The 22,653-nt window shown below is 39.6% G+C and overlaps 1 protein-coding gene across 3 annotated transcripts; it reads left to right on the forward strand.

Moving 5' to 3' along the window:
• The first annotated feature begins 998 nt into the window (after positions 1–998).
• Positions 999–21,315, forward strand: LOC142367126 (ATPase family AAA domain-containing protein 2-like). 3 transcript variants are annotated; one of them, XM_075449066.1, is made up of 29 exons: positions 1,016–1,072; positions 1,153–1,337; positions 4,124–4,212; positions 4,760–4,809; positions 5,074–5,167; positions 6,052–6,121; positions 8,517–8,586; positions 8,667–8,789; positions 9,130–9,196; positions 9,914–9,988; positions 10,809–10,899; positions 11,375–11,490; positions 11,733–11,907; positions 12,455–12,543; positions 13,091–13,250; positions 13,517–13,607; positions 13,689–14,003; positions 14,093–14,207; positions 14,375–14,561; positions 15,574–15,759; positions 15,942–16,077; positions 16,185–16,381; positions 16,790–16,949; positions 17,392–17,514; positions 17,674–17,754; positions 18,436–18,864; positions 19,434–19,561; positions 20,677–20,805; positions 21,071–21,315. In XM_075449066.1, the coding sequence occupies exons 2-29, from the start codon at positions 1,173–1,175 to the stop codon at positions 21,101–21,103; spliced, it is 3,744 nt and encodes a 1,247-aa protein (XP_075305181.1). In that variant the 5' UTR covers positions 1,016–1,072; positions 1,153–1,172; the 3' UTR covers positions 21,104–21,315. The 3 variants fall into 3 exon arrangements, with proteins under 3 accessions (XP_075305180.1, XP_075305182.1, XP_075305181.1); XM_075449065.1 differs by having other exon boundaries at positions 999–1,337; XM_075449067.1 differs by having other exon boundaries at positions 999–1,337; positions 4,781–4,809.
• The last annotated feature ends 1,338 nt before the right edge of the window (positions 21,316–22,653 follow it).

Genomic DNA, 22,653 nt, shown 5'->3' on the forward strand with positions numbered 1-22,653 from the left:
AAACGGTTTCCTATGGGCAAGCTTATACAGGCACAAACTATGCTGTTTATAATTTATTAATTACTCTACACTAGCACTGATAACGTGGAGGTGCGTCGCTTACTTAAAAAAATCCGGGTTACTAATTTTGAATTTTAGCCGAATGATTAAATAGGCAGCAGGTATGTGGGCTGTCTGTGGTAGTAGCACGACGAGGACGTCAGTAACACCCACTTTACAACAAAAAAAAAATCAAAATTACAACAACCCGGATTTTTTTAAGTAAGCGACGCACCTCCACGTTATCAGCGCTAGTGTACAGTAATTAATAAATAATAAAAAGCATAGTTTGTGCCTGTATACGCTTGCCCATAGGAAACCGTTTCATGGCCGAATATCTCAAGAGAGCAGCCAGACGCCTCTCGAATATCTTCGGAACAGCTCCAAATGTTCAACAACAAGCAGGGGTGAGTAGAACATCATGTTATAATGTGAAATCAAGGGCCCAATGTCAAAAAACCGGTCTTATCCTTTAACAAGACAAAGGAAGTGCCTACTGAGGTGTAATTTCAGGTACTTGAGACTGGTATCCACAAGCATTGTATTTAATTTGCACGTGACCGGTAAGAAAGGAAAAACTAAAGTTAAAACACTGGTGGTGAGGTGAAGCTAGAAATTGATTAAGACCTACAAAAACATCTTCTTTAAAAACAATCACCTTTTTAATGACTGTTTAGAAAAAAATGACTGCAACAATATATTTTTCCTTTAGTATGGATTAAGTATTTACTCTATTCCATCGTTTTGATCAAGAACACGTTAGATATATGGGAATAAAAATAATTCAATAACAAAAAGATATGAGGGGGCATTGTTGGGCCTTTGTTGCTTTTGTTGTTAACAGTATCATTTAAAATTAAACGTACATTACGCCGTGACGTCACTAGTCGGCGGCAGAACTACGCGTTTTGAATCGACAGTCAGAATTTCCACTTATCAAACTGTCTGGGTGTGTTAGAGTTTCAGCTCTCTCTCTCGGCACTCAGAGCAGACGGGCAGTTCATCTCAGCAAAACAAACGTAAACACTTTGAGGTGATTATGATGCCCTTGGCTCCAATTCGCTTTCGGTGTTAAATAACATGTAAGCTAACATTAACCATATCCCGTGTTAGCTTGACCGTTTGTTGTTACCATGGTGACGGCACGCGGCAGAGGCGTAGGGAAAGCGGATCAGAGCAGCGGGCGACCACAGCGGAAGCATAGACCGGTCAAGGGCTCCAAGACCCCGCCGCCAACACCCCCAAAGGGCCGGAGGAAGAGTACAGTGACCTGGTTAAAGGAGCACGGACTGTCCAATGTGAGTCTGTCTGTGTTTGGAACATTGTTGGCCTCCATAAGCAGACTTCGCTGCATCATTTGAGTTTTAATTCGAGACATTATGTTCGAACCAAGTTGTAGCCAACGACAACACATATCAGGTCAATTAAAGTTAAATATGGAGAGGAAATGTAAATCTGCCTGAAACTTCTTCGGATGATATATTTAATTAGATTATTAAAGGTAAATTAAAATAAATATAAACAGCCTCAATTTTTTCCAGGGATTTCCAGTACCCTATTATCCGGCCAAGGGTACCCACTATCTAATGCATTGAATAACAATATTAAGTCGTAGTATTTTAAACTTTTGTCATCAGAAGTAGATGGTAAATTTGTCACAAATACTCAGACTCATGTACTGTTGAAATATTGTTATCAATGCTGCTTTACACTTTCACTTCACTGCAAGTTAAAGTTAATAGCCACACAGAGATTTTATGAATTGTTATATATTAAACTACCTAGAGGTATTTAAGGTAAGAAACAGTGGTTTCAACAGCAGCTATGAGATGATTTTAAAACATAATATATGAAAGATATTAAGATTAAGACCTTTATTTGTAGCAAATAAATTAAACACTAGTAACATTGACCTAAAGTTGTTAATAGTTGTTTAGGTGGTTGCTTAACTTTTCAAAACTGTGTAAACTATACCCCCTGTCAGTTCTGAGGTTTTATAAAACAGGACATAATTAGAAATCATTAGGCACGTACTATCTCAGATTAACAAAACATATCTTAATACACTGTGCCATTATTCATTTAAAAAAAAAAACTAAAACAAAGTGAAGAAGCAGTGTGTGAAAAACTAAGTCTGCTGGTTCTTCCTGGGGTAAGTAGTTGCCAGGTGTTGCTCATCAAATGGACGTGATTGGTTGATCATCATTGAGTGTTAGCAGCAAAGGCAGAAGTTTGGTTTGTTTGCTGGTCTGGAGTATTCAAAAGTGTGTTAACACAAGGCCAAGGAGGAAAAACATTAGCAATGGTCTTTAAGAAGCAATTGTTGCTATATATCAATTTTGGAAGGGATATAAGGCCATTTCCAAACTATTTGGAGTCCATTATTCCAGAAAAAGTGGAAACATTAAAGACAGTTCCCAGTCTTCCCAGGAGTGGATGTCCTGGCGAGCTCATCCCAAGGTCAGCATGCAATGCTCAGAGAAACTGCCAAAACTCAAGGGCTACGTGTTCAATGTTGAACTGTTGTGAAATGTTGAAAGACTGAACAAGTATGGCTTGTTTGGAGAGGTTTGAGGAGAAAGCTTAGGTTTGCAAAGCTGCACCTGAACAAACCACAAGACCTCTGGAACAATGTCCTTTGGACAGATGAGACCAAAGTGGACATGTTTGGTCATAATGCACAGCAGCACGTTTGGAGGAAACCAAACACAGCATATCAGCACAAACACCTCATACCAACTGTCAAACGTGGTGGAAGGCTGATGATTTGGGCTTGTTTTGTAGCCACAGGACCTGGGCACCTTGCAGTCATTGAGTCACTCATGAACTCTGCTGTATACCAAAGGATTCTAGAGTCAAATGTGAGGCCATCTGTCCAACAGCTAAAGCTTGGCTGAAAGTGGGTCATGCAAAATGATCCCAAACACACCTATAACAGAACAGCTGAAAAAAACAAAAACAAATCAAGGTATTGCAATGGTCCAGACCTGATTGAATAGCTTTGGCGGGACCTTTCTCTAAGTCTCAATGAACACATCCACGCTGATGTGAAAGACTGACAGAAAGCGGCCACAAGTTACTGCTGAGGCTGGACCTACAAGCTACAGAATCATAAGGTTTGCTAAGCTTTTTACCACACGGCTTCTGCATTTTGGCTTAGTTTGTATTGAATATAATGATTCAGTGTAGTTGTTATGTGTTGTTGTTCATCTAAGGTTGTATTTAACAAATTTTAAGATCTGGTGAGGGACAAATGATGTTTCGATATGCGCTGATATGTTAAACGATAGCAGTTGTAGTAGTAGAAAGAGGTTATACTTTTTTTTTCCACACGACTGTACAATTTACTAGTTGAATGATAAAGTTGTACCAAAAGTATTGATAAATCCAGCTCTGTGAAACAAGGGTGTCATTTGTCTTCTCTGTTGTAAATGGAACACATACATGTGTTTCTAACTTCTGCTTCAACTGTATATTAGAAATTTGAAACTGAAATTGCTAGTAGCTGTTGTGGAAATGGGTCTAAGTAGGCCAAGTAATATCTTTAACTTGTAACAGCAGTACTGCATTGTAACTGTTGTTAGTGATTTTTATTTTTATGCATTCATTAGTGTCGGCACGGTTGCTGTCGTGGGAGCAAAAATAAAATATATCTCGTAAGGACATAAAAATGGAAAAAGTAATAATGTTTTTAAAGATGTTCTACATTAAGAAACCATTGTTAACTTGGCCTAATATCTTCTCTTGTTTTAAATTTTTAATTTGTCCTGGTAAATATAAATTCGTTTTTGTTGTGATTTTATGTAATGAATAGATGAAAAATGTGTGTTTTTTATGTAACTATCCTTCTATTTTGGCTTGGACTGAATCTAATTGCTCTTCTTGGTTTCATAAAATTCAAAGAGACTCCCTCTGAAAAAAAATATATATACAGAAATACAGATTTGACAAAGAATAATTAGTTAAAAGATTTAAAAGCCTTTTGCATTTCACAGTTAAGTCACAGTCCAGTTGTCAGTGATTAATGATTCATGAATAGACAGAACTTTACTGCTTGAAGACTAACTTTTAAATTACTCTTCAGGGATTTCCTGCTGAGGATGAAGAACAGGATCACACTGATTCAGAAACACATGAAGTACGGCATATAAAACCAGCAAGAACCGTCATCAGGTCAGAAAAAACATTAGAAGTTTTCTTTTAGACATTTTAGCGTATTGTTTCGTTCAAGAAAATCTACCCTCCTGGTGACAAATGTATATCTATACAAAGCCACATACAGTATTGTGTTTTTGACTAAAAGTACCAGTATCACAGTGTGAAACGAGTGCTTTATTTGTAAAATCTTGAACCTTGAACCTTTAAAGTATATTCTTCCTCCAGCCCTTTGTCTGACAGATAAATGATCCCACATTAATACAGATATGTCAGTATCCACAGTATTTCAGTGGTAAATTCAGGTGCCGCAGGCCATGATTGGATCAATGGAAGTATGCGAAACGAATAGTACACAGCCCAATTTTTTTGCACAACAAATTGCATGCAATAATTTACATCTAACAACTAACAAAAGTAGAAAAATTTAGCACAGAGGTGATATTTTAGGTAAGCACACAGAGAAGTATAGATGGTTTGAAATACCTGGACATAACTGTAGTGCTTGAGTGAGTAATGTGACAGAAATCATTCTGCAGCAGCTACTTTCACTTTTCTCATGCAGAGGTTTGTTTCGTGTTGACAGGAGATCCCCGAGGCTGCTGAACCCTTCAGGTAAGGACGGCGACATTTACAGGCAGCGAGTTCCGAGTTACAAAGTTTTGGAAGCTTTGGAGTCTTGGGCTTCCTTTTATTTTGTTATAATGTCTGGACTGCAAGCTGTCTACTTTCACAATCGGTCTCATTTACTTTATAGCAATGCTGTTATATTATATGCAGAATATAGTTTGACGTTGTCTTTCCGAAATAAGCAAGATCATCCTGGAGCCAGACTTATCAAACTGTTATGATAAACATGCAATGTGTGACATGTAACAGGTGGCAGGAGAAGTGGGCCGAGAAGAAGCACCAGACCGACCAAACAGACCAGCAAGTACCAGGCCTCCAAGAAGTTTGATGGCCTCAACACCAAGTAAGATCGGTGGCATAGAAAAGCACAATTAATATGATGTTGCTGGAGCTGAAACTGTCATGCAGTTTGGACTTGATGGGTTTTTGTAGAGTTCGGCACTGTCATAATGCTGATGGTTCCCAAAAAACAGATTCTTTGCAGGAAAATTTTGCTGGTTTTGAACACTTTTACTTTCTTTATGCTTCAGCCACAAAAGTCCTCATTGCATCGTATTTTTTTAAAACACTTTTGAGCTGTGGACTTAATAAGAAATCACAAGAAGCCTTTTTTTCACAATTTTTAGATGTTGATCACTTGAACTCTTTTGAGTTTTTTTGGAAGATCGATTTAAAGGTGTTTTACTTCCTCTATGAATGAAAGAGCATCCGCAGGTCTTAACAGTCTTTTAATATATCAAAACCTTTTGTATTTGTCTTCTAAAGATCGAGGTGTTATTCTATCCTGCTTCTAAAATAAAACTAAATAGATGGAAAATCTTAAGCGTTACTGTTCCAGAAACTTCGAATGTGTTGTTGTTATTATTATTAATTTTAGTTCATCTATCAATTTTCATTTATCTAGATCCAGGTTGTGTTTAAAATTAGCGCTAAAAATTATTGTGAAATAGAACTGTGTGATATGAAATATCAAATTATTCATGCTACTGATGCATATTTTCAGGCATATTATCCTTGTTGGTTGTCATTCATATCTGTAATATTGTAATAATGAGGAAATACTTATTCCAGTCAGTTTGATAGAAGAAATGTGACGTCTGCAGTGAGGCTACATCTAAGCTAGTGCTTAACCTTAGCAATATCTTCAGTTTTTCCATAATTGGGGAGAGATTCGTGTGAATGTGACAGTATGGTAAATTATTTCATTCCACTTTGTTTTCTGTGAAGTACGACAGGGTCGGTTGTAAAGAGGCTGGACATGAAGACCGAGAGGCTGCTCAGTAACAATAAAGAAGGAGTAAGTAACACAGTTTTAACTATGGTGATCTGCATATGTTTTCTTGGTCTCTATTTACATTTTTAACTTTCATCTGAAAGTCTCTCTCAGTGTCTTTTATTTGGTCAGAAGAAATTTTGAAGTCAGAAGTTGGTTTTAGCTGGTTTAGATGTCTGCAGGTCGGGCATCCGCGTCCGGTTTGTTTCTCTACTCGTTAAAAAAATATTTTTTTCCTCTTAGTGTCGCCTGGTGCTGCTCAAGGAGAATAATTTCTGTCTGTGTTACTCAAAAGTGACTTGGGTTGAAATTGAGCTTGATTGATTAAAACTGATGTGACATTGATTAATCAGGTTAATCGGAAACAGGCCCCAAAGTGGTCACATCTTTTAGAAGTAAAGCTAGGAATGGGTTCGCTGCTCTGCCCGCACAGATAGAAAAGTGAAAATCAGCGCATGTGCAGCATATTCTTCCATCCACTTTCTGGGAAGACCTTCCTTATTTCAACAAGACAATGTCAAACCACATCCTGCCTGTATTACACCAGCGTGGCTCTGTGGTTATAGAGTCCAACTGCTACTGGCCTGTTTGAAAACCTTGAAAAAAAGAAGGAAAAGATCTGGCAAAATCTGTCCCAAACTGCAAAGCAACTGACATCCTCTATGAAGCAAGAGTGGAATATTTTATTCCAAAACATTTTTGTTTTTCAAATACCTTCAGAGGTTTGTGATGTAACAGTGTAAGAAGAGGTGATGCAACACAGTGCTGGATATGTCCCTAAGTATGTCCCTGACCCAATGTTATTTTATGTTTACAAGGATCAAATCAGTATGAACATATATTAGAAAAAATGCAAAAATTGTTAGTTTCATTTAACTGCTCCGAAACCACCAAATACATGCTTTCTGCCAGAAAACATCAAGCTACACTTACTGTATTCTATTTTATTTAATGCATTTGTGTATTTAAGCTTCTTGTGGGAGCAGCTTTTTTTTTTTTAGGCAGAACTGTTGAAGCCGCTGATGTTTTGACTGTATGTTCAGACTTTGTGTTTACATTCTGGGGCAGCCTCAAAACCACAGATCAAACTGTGCTCAAACACTCAGTCAGTCAGTCAGGGTGGGCACTGCCTCTCTTATCAGCTCACTGCGAGGGTGGTGCACCCAGATGCACCTTGCCTGCCGTCTGCTCGCAGCTCATGTTGGGGGGCCGACCCCTCTATCAGCTGCTACCACATTGGGGGGCAGCTGAAAGCACGAGGAGCACCAGCCCGTGTTTTTGTTGGCATGTGTTGATGTCACTTGAAGTTTAAGAGTTGACACAGTTTAGATGTTGGTCATGCAGTGGTTTTCCTCTTGACAAAATGTGAACTCATTTTAGTCAGTCTGATTAAATTGATGGAAACAATCACAGTTAGAGGAAGTGTAAGGTTGATTATTGTAATCAAAGGTCCCATCTCGATATTCGAGAAAGGCATGGCTGTGGAATGTAAATATTGCAGTTTTATGTCCTGAGAATACAGGTGAGTGAGATGAGGGTTTTCAGTCGCTGTACTGGACTCATCTGTAGGGCGGCAACACATTGTTTACCTTATCGGATAAAATGGTTTTCATGATGTGTCACCGAGATGTCAAAATGGATAAAGCAGATCAATAGTTGTCTCTGAAAAGCAAATCATGACAATGTCAACAGAAAAAAACAGAAAAGGTTTTTGCTTAAAAATGAGTAATGGTACAAATGATTATTTTTCTTTGGAATGGCCAATTATTTATTTAACAAATTTTGACAGCTGAGACTCTAAAGAGTGAACTCCCAGTCTGATTGTTCACTTTGCTTTGGTTATATGGCCACAAGACGAGCTGGTTTTATGAAGTATTCATAAAGAATAATTTATCTTGCATGACTGCTTTTTGTTTACAAAGACCAATTTTAAAAAGATGCAGGTAAAACCAGCCCATCTGCTGCTTTCCCCGGTTAAAATCATCAACCTCAGTTTGGGTCGATGAAGTGAGCTGCAGTCAATTATTTCACCCAATTAATTCACCCTTTCTTATTCACATTTTCTAATGCAAATCACACAAATGGTGTTACAGTGAGTCGTGCAGGACGTACCTCACACATGCACAGCTTTTCTGTTTAACTTTTAAGCAGCATTTCATGTTTATGTCACCATACCAAAATTTTGCCTTGTGACATTTTGAAAATGGACCTGTTTGCACTCTCTTCCCTTGAGCGAAAGTGACACCAAAGCACCCGGCATGCAGTTTTCCATTTTGGTGTGTGCTGCCGTTCAAAGGGTTAAGAACGGCACCCATAAACTTACCTTTTATATTTGTGGTTACTTTTAAATTGTGAAGTGTAATTTTACATCCTTTATTCAGAAAATAAATGCTTCTTCCTTTTTTTTTTTTTTTTTCAGAAGATCTACTCTAAAGCCCAGAAGAGAACGCCAGTACCACCAGAGCTTAGTGACAGTGAGAGTGACAACGGTTTGTGAAAAGGATGTAGCAGAGTAGAAGAATAAAAGGAAGGAATGTGTGTTTATTTTCTTCTTCTCTGGTATTTTCAGGTGCAGTTGACGAGGACAGCGGGCATGGAGCGACTGCAGATGAAGACAGCAACTGCAGTGTCAACCAGAACTTTGGCCCCAAACTGAGCCGAGCGTCGTCACTCTATCAAGGGCCCAGCAGTGGTTGGTAGCGCAGAGGGCTGATATTAGAGGACTGCGTTTCACCATCCACACAATGAATGCTAAATCTAAATCTGCACATGTTAACCACAGTTGCTTCAGAGTTATTACAATGCAAACTAAATCAAAGTGATACGTGACAAGTTCACCACATTTGATCTGCTGATGTGCCTCTGCTTAGCAGAATGATATGATATATGAGTATCATTGCAGCTTGGAGTATCCTTGTGATATGAGAAAGAATGATAATCCAGGGCTGGAAAGGATTTGAGATTTATTTAACATGTCAGAGATGCAGAGAATAGAAAATTTCCAGCTTTGATGGTTTTGTTTTCTCTGATAGAGCTTCTGAAAGGAACCTTCCGGATCAGTGCCTCAGGAGCAAACACGCCTCGCAGAGGAGCCTTCAGGTCAGATTGTGGACACAGCTTAAATAATACATTGTCATCTGTGCTGTGGGGCCAGTGTTGGATGTTAGAACGGGTTACAGCGTCAGAACAGTCTAGTATTCAAGCTAGTCAAGTTTTTCAAGTTAGTTCAGTGGTTCTCAAACTGGTGTTGGCAAAGCTACTCATGCTTGCTATGACTTTTTCAGTTTGTTCCTCCATGATCGGACATAATTGATTTAAATTCTGCAGTATAGGGATAATTACCTTTTCTGGCTTCTTAAGGGCTGCATAGCAGAAAAGGGTTTTAGAGCCACTGTAGTAGCCTCATACACATTAGATGATTTTACAAAAATAAACCCCCAAAATTGAGGTAACCTGTTGGAAAATGACTGCGTCATTTTCTTTCTTTTACCCCCATTTGATACTGTTTTGTCAATTTTGTGGGGTATTTCCCTTAATATTTCATTATATTTGATCAGTTATTCTCAGAGGAGTTATATCTTATTCTGCAAATAATTTTCATTTGAATGAATAAGATTTTAATTTAGACAGAATTCAAAGCAAATTAGCCCAATTTAAGATAGAAAAATAAACTTGACTGCTAATTCGATGGAGATAAAATCGGGATTCTCCAGCATTTGATGTTGATCATTACTAAGTTTCCGCCAGTTTGCACTCACACACATACACAACCTTTTCCTCTTCCTGTGACACTCATATTTTTATTTGCTCCACCAGATCCACTCAGAGTGTGTGGTCCAATCAGTCTGATGAAGACGACTCTGATGATGAAGAGGAAAAGGCCTCTAGCAGGTCAGTAGACCGTTCATCTTTTCACTGAGGACCGTGACATGAATTTTGTCAGCTCTGCTCTTGACTAGACTGAAGAACCACTTCCTGATGTGTCACTGGCCTGTGCTTCAGGTTTTCAAACTGTGAAATATGACGAATAAAAAGAGGATTTCTAATAATCTATAAAAGATTGTGAACTACAGAGGAGAACACAGTTTAGTTTTTTTTTTTTTTGGTCGGCTGTCAGTGTTACCAAGTGGATACTTATCAGGATTAAATGAGTTACAACTAATAACTGTTTACCCTCTCAGAAAGGCTGGAAGCAGCTAGCTTTACTCCATTCAGAGCTAATGAAATCCACCAAATAGCAGACTGTATTTTTATTGGGGCTTATATGAATTGTTTCTTGGCTTAGAGCTGTTACAGAGAGCAGAGCATTGGAAACCAGTGCTCCTAGCAAAGAAGCAGTTTGGTACATGTCTCAAGCTTTCATTTTAGAGTTTTTAGACAGAGTAGCTCCTCTGTCCTGCCAGGATGCTGTGGAGAGGATGTTTATTGTTCTCCAGAACAGAATATAAGTTCCTCCTCATTCGTTGCTCCACCACAGCACTGAGAGGGTCTGGCCTTCTGCCAACTACAGAACTGGCCTTTTTCACCAATTTGTCCAGGCGCCTACAGTTTTTGTCTGTTTTACTACCCTAGCAGACATGGGGACATGTTTTCTGCGTTTCTAGCTTTTTTAAATGCGTTTGTTCACATAAATGAGTATGCTTTATGTGTTGTGATGTGTTTGTGTTAATCCTCATGTCCTGATGTGCCGTTTTTGAATCTGCTCTTATAGCTCTCACCCACTCAGTCTGCGCACTCGCAGAGACAAGATGGCCGCAGGAGCAGGTCTAGCTGACATTGATCCCATGGCCATTGATCAGTCGGTGAGTTAAAACTGATCATGAAATTCAACTGTTAAAACTGCCAGTGAGCAGCCTGCCTGCCTGCCAGTTCATGGTGGTTCCATCTATATATGTATATTCTATATTCTATATTTTGTATTTTAATCTTGCTTATATATTTTACATATTTTATTTTACATATTTTATTTGATAATAAATATTTTATAATATTATATTCTACTATTCTAATTTAGGAATTTTTAATTTTACTTTAACTTTCTATTAATGTTACTTTGCTACCTAGTTTATATTCTGTCGTTTATAGTTTGTATTTTGTGGACGGCGGTCAAAGGTCATTTCACTGCATGTTGTACCCTGTATAACTATGCATGTGACAAATAAAACTTTGAATCTTTGAATCGTCAGTAACTGCATAGCCCATCCCAAAATGCTCTTTAACTCTATATGAACTCTTGCATTCTTGCTACTTGTTTCTTTTCGACTCGTCCCTTTTCAGGTGGGTTTCGACAGTATCGGAGGTTTGTCGGGTCACATTTCAGCTCTGAAGGAGATGGTTGTCTTCCCACTTCTCTACCCAGAGGTCTTTGATAACTTCAAGATCCAGCCTCCCAGGTCTTTAGATGGAGAAAACACTGACATTTTTTTTTTTTTTTGCAATTTGCAAATCTGCCCCCCTTATTCTCCTTATAGCCTTATAGTTGATGTTTGCAGTTGGTGAATAGAACTGAAACAGAGAAACAGAATTTTTTTGCATAAAATGCTGAGCAAAGACAGACCGAAGGCATCAGGGTAGCTTTAATTTCAAATTCATGAAAAGGTTACACCCATATTCATCCGTCTGTGTCTCTCTCCAGAGGCTGTCTGTTTTATGGCCCTCCTGGGACTGGGAAAACGCTGGTTGCTCGGGCGTTGGCCAATGAGTGTAGCCATGACAACAGGAAAGTGGCTTTCTACATGAGGAAAGGGGCCGACTGCCTCAGCAAATGGGTGGGAGAGTCAGAGAGGCAGCTGCGGCTGCTTTTTGAACAGGTAACTCTAAACTTTCTTGTGCCACTGTGCTGCCCCCTATTGGCCAGATCAGGATCAAGGGTTCATTAAATTGGAGTTAATACCATTAAGCACCTCAGCTCTTTGGACACTTTTCACTACTTTCTGAAGGTAGCCCCCCTCAGGCAGCTCAAATCAAAAAGTCACCATGGCTAAAAGTGATACAACATTTTATTATACTGCAATTATTTTCCATCACATTTAATAAAGCTTCTGTTGAGTTTCACTATCATAATTCTGACATGACAGTAATTTATGATTAACTAATGTTTAATAGGAAAATTAAAGAATATTTCAGTTTTTGGTGAAGGGTATCCGACGGTCCTGAAAAGCTCAAAAGAATTTGAGAATTCAGTTTTCCTTTAATTACCATCCATCCATTCTCTATTCCCACTTAATCCAGTTCAGGCTTGCAGGGGCGCTGTAGCTTAGATGGTTTAAGCACCATTAAAACTACCTTAGAGCAAAATGAGAAAGTCAGACATAGAAAGACATTGATAACCGTTTTTCCCATTCATCTGTTCACCAGGCATATCTGAAGCGTCCGTCCATCATCTTCTTTGATGAGATCGATGGCTTGGCTCCTGTTCGGTCCAGCAGGCAGGATCAGATACACAGGTCTTTTTTATAGAATATTTTACTTTTTATCAGCATTCCTCTCACACTATGTGAAGATCCTTTTGGCATGAGCCAATAGACTCTGTTTCCAGAAAAAAACTGTTCTATGTGTCTGTGAAGAATGTTTGGAATCCAAATCCTGGTCTATCGTAATGGTCTGAAACTAAGGCAACTGGACTTGTTTGAAAGTCTTGAAGACGTTTTAGCTCTCATCAGACAGGCGTCTTCAGTGTGGGGTGATTGAATGGGAGTCTCGGGTTGATAGTACCTGAGAGCAGGTGAGGTCACATGTCTGTGACCTACCTGACCATCGTGGGTTGTCTAAGAAGGGATTTTAAGACTGCATTGGAAGAAACTGATAAGTGTTATAAGAGACTGCCTTCTCTGTTTAGTGATGGTTGGTTCAGTTTGGAATAGATGACTTATTTACTCCAAATTCCATCAGTCTCCTTCAGAAACTTAAAAAAAGTCCAGTTGCCACATTTCTACAATGCAGACTCTTTTTTTAACTACAAAGGATCACTGACATGCTTTTCAATATTTGCAGCTCCATCGTGTCAACGCTCCTGGCTCTTATGGACGGGCTGGACAATCGAGGGGAAGTCGTGGTGATTGGAGCCACGAACAGGTTGGACTCCATCGATCCAGCGCTGCGGCGTCCTGGACGCTTCGACAGGGAGTTCCTCTTTGGTCTGCCTGACAGAGAGGTGACATTTATTCTGATTTCACTTGCCATTATTTCACACTGTAATCTTTTTCCCCCATCATACTAAGAAAGCTGTTTTTTCCTATTGTTTGACTTTAAAAGATTGTGTTTGCTACAGCTCATTACTTTTTTTTCTTCAGTTTGCTGAGCTTAATCTTCTTCAGTTTGCTGAGATTAATCTTTAATTTTACTTCTTTATTCTGTGTATGTTGATTTGTGACTAAATTTAAACAGAATCATCTGTTTGTGTGGCTCTTTGTGTTTTAGTCTCGTAGAGAGATCCTGAAAATCCACACCCGTCAGTGGAAACCTCCTCCATCTGAAGATTTTCTGGACGAACTGGCTGAGAAATGTGTTGGTAAGAGAGACTGCAATGGTAGTATTTAGTTTTCATTGGATTTTTTGCTTAATTAATCTCCTGAATGTTCCCACCTTTCAGGTTACTGTGGTGCTGACATCAGGGCGGTGTGCACCGAGGCGGCGTTGTGTGCTCTGCGTCGTCGCTACCCACAGATATACGGCACCTCTCAGAAACTCCTGTTGGATGTTTCCTCCATCTCCGTCAGCAGCTGTGACTTTGTGGCAGCCATGAGGAAGATGTCACCCGCCTCACATCGCTCTGCTGCCTCCCCCGCCAAACCTCTGTCACCTGTGGTTCACCCGCTGCTGGGCGCCGCGCTGCAGCACATCCTGGAGGTCCTGCAGAGGCTGTTTCCACATGCTGAGCAGGGGATGAAGAGGAAGAGAGAGCCAGGTTAGTCAAAGCTCAGGGCTGGAGGCACTACTGCTGGGTTAACAAATGACATCTTATTCACAAACAGTATCATCTTTTCTACATGTAAGATCTGACCTCTGGTGTCCTTGATGATGGTCTTTGCGGAGGAGAGGAAGGCTCTACGACCTCCAGCATCTCAGCACCCTCCATCTCCCAGAGGAGAAAATTCCTGCATTTTGCTAGGTGAGTCTCCTTAACATTAGTTGAAGACCAGACCACCTGGTAACATATAAAAACAATAAGCAGCTTAAATCAAAAATCTGTATGTATATTGAAGTGTGCTGGCCAAAGACTTGATACTCTAAATAACCTTATACTCACACTTCTCACTGCTGTGCTTCCTCCTGCAGGAGTGCAGTCAAAAACCCGACGTCTTACCGCCCTCGGATGCTCCTGGTAGGTCGTCCTGACTCTGGCCAGACCTCCCATCTAGCCCCGGCACTTCTGCACGCTTTGGAACGCTTCACTGTCCACAGCCTGGACTCTGCTGTGCTGTTTGGAGTCAGCTGCACGTCCCCAGAAGAAGCCTGTGCACAGGTGAGCCCTTAGAAAGGGCCAAATAGATTCTTCACTGACTTCAGTTGACTTTGTTTCATTCTACTTGAGCAAAAACAGCGTTGCACTGCAGACCCCCAGCAGCCACAAAAGACACACATTTGTTTGAAATTTGGATCTTTGAAGAGCAGGAACTAAGGGAGGTCGACCATCATCCATCCCGTGGTCCAAGTCTTGTTGAAGGACTCAAACTATAATGCTATTACTATAGTAATAAAATGTATTTATAATAGATTTTCTGTCACACTCTCTGTTGAAAACCAAGACATAAAGGCCTAAATTCATCATTCAAGCAAGCTGATTTTATTACAGATACATCTGATGAAATAACCAACCCATTACTAAAAAAAATAACTGTGAAAAAATGCCTGAGATCATTGAAACATCCCCATTATTGTTCCCTAAAGCCCAGGATGGTGTTTTACATTCCTCTTCTGTCTGACAGTCAAACATTTCAGAAAGTGCGAGTTAAAGAAAAAGGGGAAAACTAACAAATATTTCTAATTAAAAAGCTGAAAGCAGAACATTTCTAACATTTTTTTCCCTTAAGGAATAATTTAACCATTCATCAATTTTTTTTATTTCAACTCATTTTTGTTCCATGGTTTCTTCAGGAGGTAAATCCAACTGTGCTAAGCACTACATTTTATCATCACTTCTGCATGACCGTGGGTCATTTTTTAAGATTCTCTCAGTCATTTGGGAACACAATTAACATGTGGTGAAGTTTTCTGACCTTTTTTCTTTATTTTTTGTTTTAATCATGTGAATTTAAGCTTATTTTTATACATAAATTTAGAATTTAGATTAAGTACACAGTTCAATATTTGGAAAGCTTGTCTTCTTTTAAACCAGGTGAGGATGAATTAAAAATAGCAGCATGAACAACATGATTTCTGCTATGCAAAAAAAAAAGAAACACAAATAAAAAAAGTGATATTCGATATTTTTTTTACTTAGGTTTAATGGAGGTTGATTTCTCTCTCCTGATCAGGTGTTCTGCGAGGCCAAACGGACGTCTCCCAGCATCCTCTACATCCCCCACATGCAGCAGTGGTGGGAGACGGCAGGGTCGGCACTCAGGGCTTCTTTCCTCAGCTTGCTGGGCAGCATCCCCTCTTTCTCCCCTATTCTTCTCCTCGCCACCTGCAGCATCCCCCATCAGGAACTGGACCCAGAGGTGAGGAGCGAACTCAGAAATAAGACAGAATGTGTTTGAAACCTTTTCCCCCCACATCAACTGTAGATTTCATCTGTTTTCCACCAGAGCTAAACAGACCGTTCAAGACATTCAAGCCTTTTTGATAACACCAAACTAAGAGATAAACTTTAACAAAGTGCTTTGGTATTTGTGTTGTTTAGATTCAATGTCTTTTTCGGGAGGAGTACGGGGAGGTTTACACCATCAGTGTTCCCACCCGGCAGGAGAGAACCAACTTCTTCCAGGATCTAATTCTGAACCAGGCGGCTGAGGCTCCACCTTCCACGAACAAAGCAAGTATGTGACGTTGTTCAGATGTGTTTTTATTATGCTAAAAAATTAATTAAATTGACTAATTTGAAGCATTTAAATTGTCCTTTTTTAACACCTTACTCCTCCCTCAGAGACTCAGGCCATGGAGATCCTTCCTCTGGCCCCACTGCCTCCCCCCCGCCAGCTGTCAGAGCAGGAGCTGCTTCGTCTGGAGGAGCAGGAGGAGGATGTACTCAGAAAGCTCCGCCTCTTTCTCCGCAATGTCACAGAGCGTCTAATGCTGGACCGCCGCTTCAAGGCCTTCACCAAACCAGTCGACATAGAGGAGGTTAGTAGATCTTATTCAATCATCTGAAACCACCAAGCAGAGCATTGTTGGGGGAATAAAAATGATTTAAGCCAACATGTATATAAGTGTTTTCACTGAATAATCTCTAAAATACCTCGGTACACGACCTGCTCCGCAGCAAACAGCAGACACAGACAGGCTGGTGAACATACTGTAATGGAGCATTTATCAACTTAAGAGCCAGATATTTCTCACAGGAGTTGAAAAACATTAGAATAAAACTAAAATAGAGCAAATAGATTAAACAGGGCAATGTTGTTCCCCTTTATTGTTTCTGTGAGTAAAACCTCAGTTAATGCAGGTTTAAGGATATTCTTTTGGGAAGTGTCTAAAAGATTTGAAGCCGTCTTCAGAAATCCATCATCTCCTGTCCTTCATCTCCTTCAGGTCCCAGACTATATCATGGTGATCAAGAGGCCCATGGACTTCTCCACACTGCTGACCAACATTGACGAGCACAAGTATGTCACCGTGAGTGAGTTCATGTCAGACGCAGGTCTCATCTGGCAGAACGCTCTTGAGTACAACCCGGACAGCGACCCAATGGGTGAGACAATCATGAACATCCTAAAGAGCCAGAGGGATTCACAGTACATGCACACCTAATTAACAGCCCTGTGTAGAATTGGCTGATATTGCCTGTGAGTTTTAAAGACTTTAGTTCATTTTCCATCTGGATACGGGAGGTTTTTGACAGTTACAGTTTGCTTCGAAGCAGCAAACAATCAAATTTTATTAGCTTAGATTATTCTTTTAAATTCCTCTTATCGAGCAAATTCACTTATGCATAGCGGAGAAGAGATTTGAAATTCTAAACTACAGTCTGACCTCAACATCAGTTGCTCACCTATTACCATGTTTTAGTATTCAGGAGGTAGAAAGTTATCATCTGTTTCAACATGGAAGGGCCACAAGTGGACTTGTGTGTTCGGTATGATGCAATTAAAAGTGTAACCTCAAACTTGATGCATTTTAACACTGTGTGTCAGACCGGCACATTCGTCACCGTGCGTGCGCCCTGAAAGACACCATTCGATCCATCATCAAAGACGAGCTGGACGAAGACTTTGAGAGAATCTGTGAGGAGATCAGAGAGTCTCACATCAACAGAGGTGAAACCTGCCTCTTCTTAAATTCTTCTTCTTACCCTCCTGTTTCTCATTTTGGTGTGTGAGTGTGGCAGCGCCCAGACGCTGCTGTACAACACGGTTGTTTATCAGAAAATCACTGTCAAGGAAAAAACTAACCACAACTTTCATTTTTGATGGCAGCGTTATTATGTGGGACCAGCCGACAAGAGGCCAATGGTGTCTATAGATCAGCGTTGTCCAGAAACAGTCCTGGATCTCAACGTGAGTTAACAGAAACAGCATGTTGTCTGTTATTGCTTCCTCAATGTTCAGTTATTTTCCTGCCAAGGAATCCATCTGAAGTTACACAATGTTTTCTTTTTTGTTGTTAATTATTTAAACTTTACCATTTGTTTTATAGATTTTATTTAGAAAAAAAAAGAAAATACAAATTACAGTTTATTGCCATTCAGGGGGGAGCTTTATAACTCTCATTATCACAAAATGAAATTCAGTCTTTGATAATATTACATTTCTAACTCACCAGAGTTTTCAAATGAATGAAAATGATTATATATTCAACATCATAATATAAAAGAAAATGTTAGAGATTACTTTAGACTTCCTCTAAATTACAGGGTTATGGTATTTTCTACTTTTAAAGTATATTTCCACAGGCCTGATTACATTGGTAAATGTTTAGTTTTTGAACAGAAATGAAGTTTCGTTTGACTGCTATCGTAAAACAAAAAGATCAAGCTCCAAGGACAGGAAGCTATGAGTCTATAAACACAGGAGAGGGACAGGCAGCTTCATCAGTGCTGACAGAGAGGAGAAAGGTTAACAAAGGAAATGGAGAAGTCACGAGCAGACAAGGAAATCAAGTAGAAAGAAATAGTTCAAAGGCACTAAGGCCTCTGTTTCTCTCTCTACCTTCAACCCCAACATCCTTTTTTTTTCCAGCGTGTAAGAAAAAGCGTTACAAAAAGTCTCGAAAATCCAAGTGGAGCACCGGTGTCATTCCGAAACCTAAGAAAAAGAAGCCACCTGTCCAAACCTCGACTTCCTGCTCCTCCATGTCGAGTAAAGCAAATTCTGATTCGAGCGCAGATGAAAACGGAGCTGTTGGTTTTGCTGGTCCAAGCTCATCCAGCTGGTCAGAGAGCAGCGATGGGGAGCAGACCCATCTCACGGCTACCATGAACAGGTACCGTTACAGCTTAAACGCTGTCACTGGAACCAGAAATGTCCTCTTGAACGGGCACCACCACAACAAGCTGCTCGCTGGCAGTGCCCCCAAATGGAGGCTGAACCTCAGGCAGCAAACCCGAACTTCTAAATCTGCTCCAGCCCGACCGAAGATGCTGAAGGGAACTCGTTTGAACAAATTAGGTCTGTATGTCCAACAAAGACATAGCCTTAACCTACTAACTGGCCTTCACCGACTGCAGCTGAGCTTCAAAGCAGAGGAAAAGTGTGTTAAACAGGTTGTGAAATTAGAGCACTGCTGCTTCTGCTTCTGCTGCTGAACAAGCTTTCAGATATCTCATCACGGAAATGTACACTTCAGATACTTCAAGACGACAGTGTCTTTTGGTTTACTCTGCATGAAACTGTTTACATTTCATATGGGAGGATGTTTAGGTAGCACTGTTTTTTTTTAGTTTTTTTTTTTAAGTTTTAATGAATTAACTGAAATGGATTAATCATTTTTAACTGGTTACACATTCATTCTTTTCATATTACTTACACACGTCCACACGCATGTTTTCTTGAATTCTAAGGAATTCTTATTCTATTCTGCTAAAAGTTACTCACCTCAAATGGGATATAGTAGTGTATGACTGTTGTCCCTGCTAGCTTATTGTGTGAACGTTAAAGAGGCCCTGATAAACCCGACTCTTCCATATTTAAGTACTAAACAGAGGATTAAAAAAACTTCTCCATGTCTTCGTGTTCAGAGAGCCCCGGAAAGCAAGAGACGAGAGCCAAAAAGGCCACTTTGGAGCAAATGCAGCTCTTCAGCACGGACAGATCTGTGGAGGTCCTCAGTGGTGGAACGCTGGTTGTAGATCATAACAAACTGAAGGTGAGTCACAGAGGTTGTGTTAAGAGCAGTTTGTGTGCATAAATAGGTGTTTTCCACAACAGCAGTTGTTTGTGATGTGGAGATGGTGCAGAACTGTTAGTAGAGAAATAAAGAAACAGAAGAGGAAGTAGTTATTTTACTTTATTTGAGCCAGGTAGCAATGATTTGTGGAAACTGTTCGCTTAACATTTGTCAGCTCACACATGCTGCCATGTTTTAACTGGCTCTGGTAATGGAAGATGACTTTTTAATTCTTAACATCACCCCGTGTCCTCTGATTGGCTCTGTGATGTTCCAACCTTGGTCAAAGCTGTCAGTGCGAACATCAGCTGCCCCTACGTCAGGTGGGGAAAATATCTGCAGGTGTCGCTGTGTCACATCCAAGAGAACACGTATCAGAGACATTTTTCTAATTTGATTTTAGTATTTCATGTCTACAATTTAAAACATTTTGGTATCTGACAAAATTATCTGCAGGCGGTCTAATATTGAGCCTGACAACTTCAAAAAGAAATCGTAGAATAATAAATAATAATACATTTCATATCTGCTTCACTGGATAGAGACCTCACATGTGTTGCATACAGTCTTCTTCACCCCACTTTGTCTGATTTGATTTTGGAGAAGAAATTTGATTTAATCAGGAGGCCTGAGCCTTCAATCAATCACTCGATCAAACAATGAAAGAATCGTGTTCTGAATAACATTCAATATGAAGTCCTGAACCACAAGAGCCTGATGAGACGGTTCATTTCTAAAATCCTGAAGGTACAGGTGGGACAAAAATAACGATAGAATTAAATAGAAAGATATACCAGTTTGTAAAACAATGAAATTAAGATGAATTAATGAGAAATCAGTGGGATAAATGTATATACCAGAAAGTAGAATCATCTAAAATTTATGGATAAATATACAAGTAAATGTTTGAAATCTTTAAAATAAGAGTCACTGCCGCTCCAACATTACAGAATTACATTCCATGGACTGTGCAAGTGGAAAATGTTGCATGTTTTTAACAAATAATGTGTTAGAAAACTTAAAAAGAAATCAAATTGAAAATGATTAAAAAGGTGTAGATATGGTTTCCACTCGTCATTATCTGTGTTTTTCAGGATCTGCTGAGCAGAGCTGTGGCTAAAACAGAGGGCGCTGAGGTGGAGCCACTGGAGAAGCTTTATGCTCTGCTGGCTCAGTGCATCTACAGACACAGAAACACCTGCAACAAGACGGAGCTCATTAAGGTACATCGACTACACAAAGCTCGTCTTTTCTGCACTATACTTTTGAAAGTGATGCTGTTGTTTGATCTCAGTCTTTGTCTGACTTATTTATTCCAACTAAATGATGCTGTAAGCTGCTTTGTTAACTTTATAAACTAATTTGATAAAGTTTTCTGTGACAGGTTGATTAGGAGACTTATAAGTAGAATATCTGTGCTGCTCTGACTAAGAGCTCTTTATCTGGTTTATATACTCACTTTTTCCTTCTTTTTCTTGTGTTTTCTAGGAAATGAAGACAGAAGTCGACAGCTTCTCCTGAGCTATTTAAATAAAACCTCAGTTTATTTAAATGTAATGTTGTTTAACGCTCTTGTTTTTGCATTAAGGTACGTTCACAAAACATATCAAAAACTCCAAAATACCTCAGTATTTATTCTGTCAGATGCTATTTATTATATTTATTCTTGTGTGAAGTATTTATGACCATGCAGTGTTAATTCATTTATTTAATCATGATGGTAGCTTTAATAAAAGTGTTCTGAAGGATTAACTGAAATCACTGACTGTGTTTTTATTGTATGTTAAATTTTAGCACTCTACAATTTAACCTCCACACATTTAACTTTTTCTTTAACAGCTTGTTCAGATAATTAAGCTTCATATTATTTACTGAAGTAAAGTGACTCGTATTGTGTGTTGGTTCAAGTATTTTGATGCTAATTCATTCCAGTACAGTATTCTTAATGATGAGCTTAATCATGCACATTGCAAAAAAAAGATCTAATTCATACAAAGGTTGGAAGCTGCAAAAATGATGGTTATATTCCTTTTTCTTCAGTATTTGATTACTTTCTTCGTTACTCTTTATCACAGGTTAGGTTTTTGGTCTGTAACTATAGCAGCCTGCATAGCTCCATCGGGACGCGGTTTGTTGGCCTACTTTTACGACACTGCACGGTTTGAGCGCCGCACGCTCTTGTTGTCAGCTTGTCGCAAGGACTCACATGAACCCTCTGCCCTGACGCTGACGTAGAGGAAAAAAAAACAACAAATTAATGTGACAAATTCACCTCGCAACGCTAACCGACGTTTCCGCCTTACACCGCTGCCTTCAAAATAAAAGCGTGTAAAGTATGTAAAACCAGCTGTAGAACTCGCTTAGGAAGCTGGTCTTGCTTTTGTATTTTTGGTTGCTTGTTTTGTTTTTGGAGAACAAGCAAAGTATATAGTATAACAACAATATGAACAACCCAAAATATAATCATTTTCACTGTCTTCTCTCTGGGTACTCCGGCTTCCTCCCACTGTCCAAAAACATGCATGTTAGGTTAGTGTGAGCGTGTGTGTGGTTGTTTGTCTCTGTGTAGCCCTGTGATGGACTTGCGACCAGTGTTGGGAGTAACGGCGTTTAAGTATAACTGCGTTACTTTTCCAGTAACGGAGTAATCTAATTATTTACTTTTCCCATCGTTACAACGCCGTTATCGTTACTGAGAATATAAAGTGGCGCGTTACTACAATGTGGTTGTAGGCTTTCGGCTACACATCAGCTGCATGCTGCCTGGAGAGAGCAGGGGTGGGGATGATGACACCCTTGCAAATGCGATGATGATTGGCTGGGTGGGCGGATGACCTGCGCACGCTGTCTCACTGCACGCGCTGACGACTACTACTAAACACACACAAGACAGCGACAATGGCGACGAGCCACGGGAAGTTCAAAAGGCAAGAATGTGTATGTAACATGCACGCTATGCTTAGGGAAAAAAAACTTTATCCACGTCTGCCTCAAGTAACTCAAATCTAATGAAGCACCTTACATCAACCCATGTGAATATGAAACACTTGTTGCTTCTGCAGCTGCTAACC

This window comes from Odontesthes bonariensis, chromosome 18 (genome assembly GCF_027942865.1).
Source record: "Odontesthes bonariensis isolate fOdoBon6 chromosome 18, fOdoBon6.hap1, whole genome shotgun sequence".
Lineage (NCBI taxonomy): Eukaryota > Metazoa > Chordata > Actinopteri > Atheriniformes > Atherinopsidae > Odontesthes > Odontesthes bonariensis.